The sequence below is a fragment of the Microcaecilia unicolor genome, chromosome 1 (genome assembly GCF_901765095.1).
Source record: "Microcaecilia unicolor chromosome 1, aMicUni1.1, whole genome shotgun sequence".
Classification (NCBI taxonomy): domain Eukaryota; kingdom Metazoa; phylum Chordata; class Amphibia; order Gymnophiona; family Siphonopidae; genus Microcaecilia; species Microcaecilia unicolor.
Genome location: NC_044031.1, coordinates 483760350 through 483772637, shown reverse-complemented (window position 1 = coordinate 483772637; position 12288 = coordinate 483760350). Strand labels below are relative to the sequence as shown.

The following is a 12288-nucleotide window of genomic DNA, read 5'->3' as shown; positions in this document are numbered from 1 at the left end:
GCCGATGCAGAGGCCCGATGCCTCGATGCACTCGATGCAGGGGCGGCCGAGGAAGATGGTCTGGACGCTGACGACATCGATGCACTCGAGGATCCCGGTGCCGATGCCGACGAAGAGCCCGAGAACAACACGTTCCACTGGGCTAGTCTCGCTACCTGAGTCCGCCTTTGAAGCAGGGAACACAGACTGCAGTTCTGAGGGCGGTGCTCGGCCCCCAGACACTGAAGACACGACGAGTGTCGATCAGTGAGCGAGATAACCCGGGCGCACTGGGTGCACTTCTTGAAGCCGCTGGAAGGCTTCGATGTCATGGGCGGAAAAATCACGCCGGCGAAATCAAAAGCCGAAATGGCGGAATTTGAAGCACCAAAATTTAGAGGGAGAAAAAATCTCGACCGAGGCCGAAAAGAGGCCTTCCCCGACGACGAAAGAAAACTTACCGGGGCAAAAAAGCTGGAAGTACGGGGAGGATTTACACGAAACCCGGCGGGGGGTTTCCGGAGCACTTCCCGACTAAGGTAAAGCTTTCCCGAAGGAAAAAAACACGCTCAAAACAAATTGGACGCGCGAGGTCGACTTTCCGGGGCTCGACACGGCGAAAACACGACCGTACCGAGTGCGGACAAAAGAAGACTGGCCGGCTCGAGCCGGTTTCGGGCGGGAAGACGGCCGCGCATGCGCGGTGCGCGCGGGCGCGCGAGGGCTAGCAAAGGACTTTGCTAGTGAAGTTTCCGATTGGAGGGGCTGCCGTGGACGTCACCCATCAGTGAGAACAATCAGCCTGCTTGTCCTCGGAGAACCTCTATTACAATTTCCTGCACTGATATACTAGAACAGGTGAGGTCCTTTAAGAACTGAAGCCTCATGCAGCCAGGTTTCCTACCCTCTGGTCAGTTCAGGACTAACATTTAAGGGGACCAGACTCTCAGAAGATGAAATTGTAACCTTGCCTTAACCTTATTATTTGTCGGTATAACATTAAACTTACTTTTCACCATGCTGCAACCTAAGATTAAAAATATCTGAGATGTCAATACATATATAGACTAAGCAGGTTGTTTTGGAAGGGTTTGGTGCCATTAACCATGTAAAAGCTACTTTGCACGCGTAAGTTATCATACATGTAGCAGTTTAAGTGCTATTTACATGTGTATATCTGTGGCACACAGAGGGGCCCATGCAGAAAGCCTCACGGTAGAGCCTGAACTCTACCACAAAATTACTGCTAAAAAATACTGCTGAATGCTATAATCAATAAGCAAGCAAATTACTATATCATTAAAACTGTGGCAGTAATCTGCAGCTCACTGTAAAATGTCACCTCTCCAGTCAGTGATTGGCTCAGACACTGACAAGAAAGGTGACACTGGAAAAAAAAACAAAGCAAAACAAACTACCGGCACCCGACCTAGCTTTCTGAATGGCCCTTATCCCTGGTAGTCTAACGGCCTCTTTCCCTCCCTCTCCCCAACCAAACCAGATCCTAACCACCACCACCACCCTCCTTTAACAGTAAAGGGTATGATACATACCTGTAGCAGTTGTTCTCCGAGGACAGCAGGCTGATTGTTCTCACGACTGGGTTGACGTCCGCGGCAGCCCCCACCAACCGGAAGAAGCTTCGCGGGACGGTCGGCACGCAGGGCACGCCCACCGCGCATGCGCGGCCGTCTTCCCGCCCGTGCGCGACCGCTCCCGCCAGTTGAATGACTAGCAAAAATGAAGAAAACGCAACTCCAAAGGGGAGGAGGGAGGGTAGGTGAGAACAATCAGCCTGCTGTCCTCGGAGAACAACTGCTACAGGTATGTATCATACCCTTTCTCCGAGGACAAGCAGGCTGCTTGTTCTCACGACTGGGGTATCCCTAGCTCTCAGGCTCACTCAAAACAAGAACCCAGGTCAATGGAACCTCGCAACGGCGAGGGTATAACAGAAATTGACCTACGAAGAACAACTAACTGAGAGTGCAGCCTGACCAGAATAAATTCGGGTCCTGGAGGGTGGAGTTGGATTTACACCCCAAACAGATTCTGCAGCACCGACTGCCCGAACCGACTGTCGCGTCGGGTATCCTGCTGGAGGCAGTAATGAGATGTGAATGTGTGGACAGATGACCACGTCGCAGCCTTGCAGATCTCTTCAATAGTGGCTGACTTCAAGTGGGCCACGGACGCTGCCATGGCTCTGACACTATGAGCCGTGACATGACCCTCAAGAGTCAGCCCAGCCTGGGCGTAAGTGAAGGAAATGCAATCTGCTAACCAATTGGAGATGGTGCGTTTCCCGACAGCGACCCCTAGCCTGTTAGGGTCGAAAGAAATAAACAATTGGGCGGACTGTCTGTTGGGCTGTGTCCGCTCCAAGTAGAAGGCCAATGCTCTCTTGCAGTCCAATGTGTGCAACTGACGTTCAGCAGGGCGGGTATGCGGCCTGGGGAAGAATGTTGGCAAGACAATTGACTGGTTAAGATGGAACTCCGACACCACCTTCGGCAGGAACTTTGGGTGGGTGCGGAGCACTACTCTGTTGTGATGAAATTTGGTATATGGAGCATGAGCTACTAGGGCTTGAAGCTCACTGACCCTACGAGCTGAAGTAACTGCCACCAAGAAAATGACCTTCCAGGTCAAGTACTTCAGATGGCAGGTATTCAGTGGCTCAAAAGGAGGTTTCATCAGCTGGGTGAGGACGACGTTGAGATCCCATGACACAGTAGGAGGCTTGATAGGGGGCTTTGACAAAAGCAAGCCTCTCATGAATCGAACGACTAAAGGCTCTCCAGAGATGGCTTTACCTTCCACACGATAATGGTAAGCACTAATCGCACTAAGGTGATTCCTTACTGAGTTGGTCTTGAGGCCAGACTCTGATAAGTGCAGAAGGTATTCAAGCAGGTTCTGTGCAGGGCAAGAACGAGGTTCTAGGGCCTTGCTCTCACACCACACGACAAACCTCCTCCATTTGAAAAAGTAACTCTTTTTAGTGGAATCCTTCCTAGAGGCAAGCAAGACCCGGGAGACACCCTCAGACAGACCCAACGCAGTGAAGTCTACGCCCTCAACATCCAGGCCGTGAGAGCCAGGGACTGAAGGTTGGGGTGCAGCAACGCTCCGTCGTTCTGCGAGATGAGAGTCGGAAAACACTCCAATCTCCACGGTTCCTCGGAGGACAACTCCAGAAGAAGAGGGAACCAGATCTGACGGGGCCAAAAGGGCGCTATCAGAATCATGGTGCCGCGGTCTTGCTTGAGCTTCAGTAAGGTCTTCCCCACCAAAGGTAGGGGAGGATAAGCATACAGGAGGCCGGTCCCCCAATGGAGGAGAAAGGCGTCCGACGCTAGCCTGCCGTGTGCCTGAAGTCTGGAACAGAACAGAGGCAGCTTGTGGTTGGTCTGAGAGGCGAAAAGGTCCACCGAGGGGGTGCCCCACTCTCGGAAGATCTTGCGTACCACTCTGGCATGGAGCGACCACTCGTGCGGTTGCATGACTCTGCTCAGTCTGTCGGCCAGACTGTTGTTTACGCCTGCCAGGTACGTGGCTTGGAGGAGCATGCCGAACCGACACGCCCAACGCCACATCCCGACGGCCTCCTGACACAGGGGGCGAGATCCGGTGCCCCCCTGCTTGTTGACGTAATACATTGCAACCTGATTGTCTGTCCGAATTTGGATAATTTGGCAGGACAGCCGATCTCTGAAAGCCTTCAGTGCGTTCCAGATCGCTCGGAGCTCCAGGAGGTTGATCTGCAGATCCTTTTCCTGGAGGGACCACATACCCTGGGTGTGAAGCCCATCGACATGGGCTCCCCACCCCAGGCGAGATGCATCCGTTGTCAGCACTTTCGTGGGCTGCGGAATTTGGAATGGACGTCCCAGGGTCAAATTGGTCCGTATGGTCCACCAGAGCAGTGAAGTGCGGCAACTGGTGGAGAGGCGGATGACATCCTCTAGATTTCCAGTGGCTTGGAACCACTGGGAAGCTAGGGTCCATTGAGCAGATCTCATGTGAAGACGAGCCATGGGAGTCACATGAACTGTGGAGGCCATATGACCCAGAAGTCTCAACATCTGCCGAGCTGTGACCTGCTGAGACGCTCTGGTCTGCGAAGCCAGGGCCAGGAGATTGGAGGCCCTCGCTTCGGGAAGGTAGGCCTGAGCCGTCTGGGTATTCAGCAGCGCTCCTATGAATTCCAGAGACTGGGATGGCTGGAGATGGGACTTTGGGTAATTTATCACAAACCCCAGCAGCCCCAGAAGTTGAATAGTGCACTGCATGGACCGGAGGGCTCCTGCCTCCGAGGTGTTCTTGACCAGCCAATCGTCGAGATATGGGAACACGTGCACTCCCAGCTTGCTTGCTACCACCACGAGGCACTTGGTAAACACTCGTGGGGCAGAGGCGAGCCCAAAGGGCAGCACACAATACTGAAAGTGCCGTGCGCCCAGGCGGAATCTGAGATACTGTCTGTGAGCTGGCAGTATCGGTATGTGAGTATATGCGTCCTTTAAATCCAGGGAACATAGCCAATCGTTTTTCTGAATCATTGGCAGCAGGGTGCCCAAGGAAAGCATCCTGAACTTTTCTTTGACCAGGAATTTGTTCAGGCCTCTCAGGTCTAGGATGGGACGCATCCCCCCTGTTTTCTTTTCCACAAGGAAGTACCTGGAATAGAATCCCTGCCCTTCCTGCCCGGGTGGTACGGGCTCGACCGCATTGGCGCTGAGAAGGGCGGAGAGTTCCTCTGCAAGTACCTGCTTGTGATGGGAGCTGAAAGACTGAGCTCCCGGAGGACAATTTGGAGGCAGGGAGGCCAAATTCAGGGCGTATCCGCACCGCACTATTTGGAGAACCCACTGGTCAGAGGTTATGAGAGGCCACCTTTGGTGAAAAAATTTTAACCTCCCTCCGACCGGCAGATCGTCCGGTACGGACACTTGTAGGGCGGCTATGTTCCCGTGGATCCAGTCAAAAGCCCGTCCCCGGCTTTTGCTGTGGAGGCGCAGGGGGCTGCTTAGGCGCACGCTGTTGACGGGAACGAGCGCGCTGGGGCTGTCCCTGTGCCTGACGAGGCCTTCGGGCCGGCTGGTTGTACCTACGCTTCGCAAAAGAATAGGGTGCAGCCTGCCGGGCCCGGGAAAAACGCCCGCCCGTGGGGGCGGGTGCTGAAGGCGCCCGGTGGGAGAGCTTGTCGAGAGCGGTTTCCCGCTGATGCAGTTGGTCAACCATCTGCTCGACCTTCTCACCAAAAATGTTATCCCCCCGGCAAGGGACGTCAGCCAGTCTCTGCTGGGTGCGGTTGTCCAGGTCAGAGGCACGCAGCCATGAGAGCCTGCGCATCACTATACCTTGGGCCGCAGCACGAGATGCCACGTCACAGGTGTCAAAAATCCCCCTGGACAGGAACTTTCTGCACGCCTTCAGCTGCCTGACCACCTCCTGATATGGCCTGGACTGCTCCGGCGGGAGCTTATCGACCAGGTCCGCCAGCTGTTGCACATTGGTCCGCATGTGGATGCTCATATAGAGCAGGTAGGATTGGATGCGGGTCACGAGCATGGAGGATTGGTAGGCCTTCCTCCCAAACGAGTCCAGAGTGCGAGACTCCCGCCTCGGGGGCGCCGAGGCGGTATCCCTCGAACTCCGTGCCCTCTTGAGAGCAGAATCCACGACCGCTGAGTCATGGGGCAACTGGGGCCGCATGAGCTCTGGGTCAGAGTGGATCCTGTACTGGGACTCTGCTTTCTTGGGAATGGTGGGGTTAGTTAATGGTCGCACCCAGTTCCGAAGCAGCGTCTCCTTCAGGACATTGTGCAGCGGTACCGTGGAGGACTCTCTAGGTGGTGATGGATAGTCGAGGACCTCGAGCATCTCGGCCCTCGGCTCTTCCACAGAGACCACGGGGAAGGGAATGCTAATAGACATATCCCGCACAAAGGAGGCAAAGGAGAGACTCTCAGGAGGGGAGAGCTTCCTCTCCGGTGATGGCGTGGGGTCCGAGGGAAGGCCCGTAGACTCCTCTGAGGAGAAATATCTCGGGTCCTCCTCTTCCCCCCACGAGTCCTCATCCTCGGTATCGGACATTAGCTCATGTAGCTGAGTCCGGTACCGGGCCCGGCTCGACGTCGAGGCACCGAGGTCTCGGTGTCGTCGAGCGGTGGACTCCCGCGCCGGCGGGGACGGAGCTCCCTCCATCGACGTCGACGGGGACTCCACCTGCGTGGCGGTCGAGACCGGCACCGCAAGCGGCGGCGGTGTCGACAGCCCCGGCGCCGGGCTAGAGCTCGCCGGCGCCACAGTCATCGGCGTCGGGGGCGCAAGCACCCCCGACGCCGGCAGAGCCTGGCGCATCAGCCCTTCCAGGATCCCCGGAAGGATGGCTCTGAGGCACTCGTCCAGGCCCGCTGCCGGGAAAGGCGGTGGGGCCGGTAAGGGTGTCGGTGCCAGAAGCTGCTGGGGGCCAGGAGACGGCACCGAGGTGCCGGAACCCCGACGCGTCGGTACCTCCACCACCGATGGAGATCTCTCCTCTCTGCGATGACGCTTCGGCGTCGACTCCTCCTCAGGGTGCACCGAGGGCTCCCGGTGACGGCGCTTCTTGTCCTTTTTCCGGTGCACGTCACCGGCGCCGGAGGGCATGGAGGAGGAGGAGGTCGATCCCCCTCGGTCTCGAGGTACCGGGTCCGACAGGGTTCGGTCCCGTGGCTCACGAGCTGAGGGAGTGACCGGGGCCGACTGCCCACGCGGTCTCTCAACCCCACTCTCACCGGCGGACCGGCGGGCCGACGGGACCTGTTCTCCTGGGGTCGCTGCCATCGGTGCCGATGTCGCGGGCATCGATACCGGTACCGAAGAACAGGCCTTCGATACCGATGCCGTCGAGGTCGACGTCGAGGGGCCGGCGCAAGTTCCAAAAAGACGGTCCCGTAGAACTTGCCTCGCAACCTGAGTCCGTTTCCGGAGACCGAGACACAAAGCGCACGACTTGAGATTGTGCTCCGGCCCGAGGCACTGGAGGCACCAAGCGTGGGTGTCGGTCTGCGAGATCGGCCGGCCGCAGCGACCACACTTTTTAAATCCACTCGGGACCTTCGAGGACATCGACGGAAAAATCGCGTCGGCGAAGTCAAAGTCGTCAATGGTGGCTAAAATCACACCACGAAAAAACTAACCGACCGAGCGGCCACTAGGCCGCAACGTGGCGTCCCCGCTAGAAGCGAGGGAAAAGGGGAGCGCGTGCTCCACACGCGCGAAATCTTTTTTTTTTTTTCAAGACAAAAGAAAGAAAGAAAAGAAAAGAGGAAACCGAACGGGAATCCAAAAGCGACGATCCGCGTAAACGCGGTCGAAAATCCGGCGGCTGAACAGAGAGAGAGGCAATTGCACAACTCTCTCAGTCGCGGAAAAAAAGTAACTGGCGGGAGCGGTCGCGCACCGGCGGGAAGACGGCCGCGCATGCGCGGTGGGCGTGCCCTGCGTGCCGACCGTCCCGCGAAGCTTCTTCCGGTTGGTGGGGCTGCCGCGGACGTCAACCCAGTCGTGAGAACAAGCAGCCTGCTTGTCCTCGGAGAAAACATAAAAATCTCTGGTGGTATAGCCCACCCCCAACATCAATATACCAAAATCCCTGGTGGTCTAGTATACCTCCCCCAACAACTGTAAAAGAAACCTCTCTGGTGTTTCATGGCACCCCATAAGCCCCCAACTCCAATGAAACTCTTGAATATTTCAGCCATGAAACTATATACAATATGGGAGCAGTGGCATAGGAAGGGGGGGGGGGGCGGGAGGGGCAGTCCGCCCCCCGGGTGCATGCGCTTAGGGGGTGCCGGCCCCGCTGGCTTCCTGCTCCCTCTGCCCCGGAACAGGTTACTTCCTGTTCCGGGGCAGAGAGAGCAGGGAACCAGCGGGGCCGATGCAGCTCCAAGTGACGTGCACTCGGGGCGGATCGACCCTCCCGCAGGTAAGAATGCAATCCGGGGGGGGGGGGGGGGGGGGTTCGCTCCCTTGGTGCTCCGCAGGGGGGGGGGCGCGCCGTGCTGCACCGGGGGGGGGGGGGGGGGGGTGCGCAGCGGCGACCCGCCTCGAGTGTCATTAGCCCTCGCTACAGCACTGTATGGGAGGCCTCTGTTTAACAGGCATTGTGGACAAAGAAACAAGGCAGAATCAACACAGGGTTTGCTGAACCTAGAGTAGGGATGCACAACTCAGATCCATGGAGCCTGCTAACAGGTCTGATATTCAAGGGTAACCAAGCTATGGAAATGAACCTGGTTCTTAGGCCAAAGGTATAACAAAATTGTCTCTCAAATATTCATTGCTGTTATCCTGATCAAGGCCCTTAAGGGTGAAAGTTGAGCACCTCAGACTTAAAGCCTTCTCAAAGGTAATGCAGAAATTAAATCAGAATATGCAAAGAAGAAAGTGGCAAGTTGGTCATCTTGCGGTACTGAAGGCAGTTAGGTCAATGATATCAGCACAATAGTCCATAGGCCGAAACACGGTGCCGTGTAGAGTCTTTTTATCAATAAATCTTCTTAGAAGTATCAAGGTTGTCCCTTTGTTGTCTGGAGCACAATAGTTTCTGCAGGGCCACCTGCAGTGTGAACCCCTGCTCCAATCGTTCCCTTGTTATGCATGTAGTGGGCCCTCTACTCACCATTTTCTACATTTGCCAATCGATGCAGAAGTGGTAACCAAACCAGACACTGTGGTGGTGGGTCAGACATAAGTGTATCCAGGAAAGAATTTAAGCTGACTTTTTTCTGTAGAAATAAGAAGAGAAAAAAATGTTATGAACAACCACAAAACCAACAGCAAGACTCGCAATTTCTGTTCTGGAATGAGTGCACAATACACAAGATCTTTTTCTCAACTCGATGTCTTTACCCCAAGCAGCTCACATTGCTAATTTTTCTTTCAAAGGACAGAGTAACTGCAGTTCAAACTGAAGGAAATGGCAGGAAGTACTCTTTTACTGCACCCACAGGCAGGCAGCAGGAATAACTTACCAGTGAAAGTGCTACAAATCAATACTGTGACAAATCTTAAACATGCAGAGGACAGCAGGTAAAAGAAATGGGGGAGGAGGAGGGAAGCCTGAGTGCTGCTTTAAGAATGGGGACTTTGATGCTCACCTACCCAGGATGGTACAGGACCAAAGAGGGGAGATAATGAAACTGACTTGGTTTGGGAGTGATAGCCTGCATGGAATCAATCTTGCATATGCCTGATGGCCACTGTATGTCCTTAGCCAGAGCAAATGCAGATGAAATCAGCTGGGTATACTGATGGCCAATGGTGCACTTATATGTAAGTGCCAGAGGGCATCTGATAGGCCCATATTCTATAAAGGAGAGAGGCACCTACTTGACATAAGAAATGTCAACATCATATCCTATGTCATATTGTGTTGTTGACAAACAAAGCCAAGCAGAAAAAAAACAGGAAATTTCATGTTTTTCTGTTTGCTGTCAATAGTGCACACTCTTTTTAAAGTGTGTGTGCTTGTTCGAAAGAGCGTGCACTCTTTATGACAGTGCTCCTGTGACAACATAAGGGGGAAAAATATATTCAATAAAGAAAACAAACATTCATGGGAATGTCACAAAATTAACATTTTTTGGCTGCATACCCATAGAATATACTTACTGTACCTGAATGTAATTTGCCTTGGGCTACCACTGAAAAAGGCATGAGCCAAAAATCCAAATAAAGTATTCACTTAGGCATAAGTACTTGTGCCAGCCACAGAGACGGCATAATCTGTACATCTAAATCCCAGTAATACATTTAGGGATGAATTCTATATATGGTGCCAAAAAAACTGGCGCTAAAAAAAACCTCCTAGTGCCTAGCGCTATTCTACAAACCTCGCCCAAAGTTAAGCGCGGTTTATAGAATACGAATAGTGCCTGTTTCAGTGACTAAAATTTAGGCATGACCATTTACGCCAACTAAAACCTGGTGTAAATCCAGTTCCTAACTTAGACATGGATCGGGCATATTCTGTAACAGTGAAAACATAATTTTTAAGAACGCCCATACCCTCTGATGGCCATGCCCCCTTTTGATATCCATGCGTTAGAATATACGTGCATCACTTTACAAAATACACTTAGAAAGTTGCGTGTGTAAATTCTAATTATTGCCCATAATTGTTTGTTAGTGGCCAATTATCGGCACCGATTGCCTTCTTACCAATTAAGTTGTGCATGCAACTTTAGGCACCATATGAAGAATCTGGGGGTTATAATATTCTGTAAGTTATGCATATAAATGTGTGTTCTGCCCATGCTCCACCCCAAATTTACTCATGTGTGCACACGCCTACCTGTAAAATATGTGCTATCAAAGATAAACATGTTGTTACAGAATAGTGCATAGGCACATATCTGGAAATATGAAAGGATTAATGGAATGCAGCACTGATTCAAGACAAGGGCTTGCTTCATGGGAAAGTTGGACAACTGAATTGGAGTTGAAGGAATTCTTCTGGTGGACATCTTTAAACAGTATTAGAACGTCATGAGATTTTCTTGTATGCAAAGGGGAGGTAGCCACCTCTTTATACATAAGGCAGCTCTGTTGGGGAAAAATCCTTTTTGAAAACATGGACAGTGCCAGAGGCTCCCTCTTACTAGGATTGGCTAAATATGCTCCATAACCATATGCTCCTGGGAAAACTTCACATGGGCAAATCCCCTAAATGGAAGAACATTTTTTTGTCTGTATCATCACCTCCTAGAGCTTGGAGTTTTGTCTTAAAGTTTCTCTAGGTACAAATTATAAGTACATAAGTATTGCCACACTGAGACAGACCAAAGATCCATCAAGCCCTGTATCCTGTTTCCAACAGTGGCCAATCCAGGTCACAAATACCTGGCAAGATCCCGAAAAAGTTCAATACATTTTATGCTGCTTATCCCAGAAATAAGCAGTGGATTTTCCCCAAGTCAATATAATAATGGTCTATGGATTTTATTTTTAGGAAGCCGTACAGACCTTTTTAAAACCCTGCTAAGCTAACTGCCTTTACCACATTCTCTGGCTACAAATTCCAGAGTTCAATTACACATTGAGTGAAGAAAAATTTTCTCAGATTCATATTAAATTTACTACTTTGTAGCTTCATCGAATGCCCCCTAGTCCTAGTATTTTTGGAAAGAGTAAACAAACGATTCACATCTACCCATTCCATTCCATTCATTATTTTATAGACCTCTATTATATCTCCCCTCAGCCGTCTTTTCTCCAAGCTGAACAGCCCTAGATACTTCAGCTTTTCCTCATAGGGAAGTCGTCCCATCCCCTTCATCATTTTTGTCGCCCTTCTCTGTACCTTTTCTAATTCCACTATATATTTTCTGAGATGCGGCGACCACACAATCTGGGCACCCAGATGCTATTATAGAATGTTATCTTAGCGCATAGAATTTGGACACCTGGGGGTTGATATTCAACGTGATTTAACCCGGCAGAAATGGCTCCTGGCCAGTTATATTGCCTGTTTGGGACTAACTGGTTAGTGCCGCTGAAAATAAATGGGAAATCGACAGTGGTATCCCATAGACGTTTAATGCTGTCACAGTTAACTGGTGTGTTAGCCAGCTCCGCAAACCTGGAAATTTAATGCTGGTGTCCGGACATGGCCCAGTATTCTGGGTTTAGCACTGGTAGTGGTCAGCACACAGCTCTACTGTACAGCTTATTATATCGGTCTCTTAGTTGGGCCAATCTAAGGCATCTAATGGGTGAGGCACACAAAAATTTGGCCTTTGAAAATACATTGGGCATCCAGGTCCTAAAAGCGTTTTTGAATATGCTGTAATTAAGCACCATAAATACGCTATATCAACACACACGTCCAGTGTTTGAATATTTCCACCCCCTCCGTTATCTTATGTAATAATATTTTGTTTTACGCTCACTTAACCACAAGCTCCCTCTGCATGGTGGAGTACAATGTGAGAGGACCTCTGTTCAGCTGCTGACAAAGGCACGGAGAGAGCGCAGGACAATCAGCAGGGGGAAAAAAAAAAAGAAGAAACATGCTCAGAAAATAATTGGATCCCTGCGTGACTTTATTAAGATCCTAGCAATCAAGGGCCTGAAGCTCCACTTATTATTCCACTACTGAATGCTTCTAAAACCTCTTGTTTTTTTCTCTTTTTACAGATGCACTGCACCCTGGCTTCTAGTTTGTTTTGCTGTGCTGTTAAGTTAGCCATACGGAGGGAAATCTTAAAAGCCATTTCTGTGTGTAAAGTAGTGCTCGATGTGGAGAAATAG

The 12288-nt window shown here is 51.7% G+C and overlaps 1 protein-coding gene across 10 annotated transcripts in view; it reads right to left on the bottom strand.

The window, feature by feature from the left end:
• DTNA (dystrobrevin alpha) overlaps window positions 1-12288 on the bottom strand; it is a 567561-nt gene that overhangs the window by 142852 nt on the left and 412421 nt on the right. For all 10 annotated transcript variants that reach the window (XM_030214003.1, XM_030214021.1, XM_030214069.1 and 7 more), the window contains one exon: window positions 8657-8762. In XM_030214003.1, the coding sequence (XP_030069863.1) occupies window positions 8657-8762 (106 nt within the window). The remainder of the gene's footprint in view (window positions 1-8656; window positions 8763-12288) is intronic.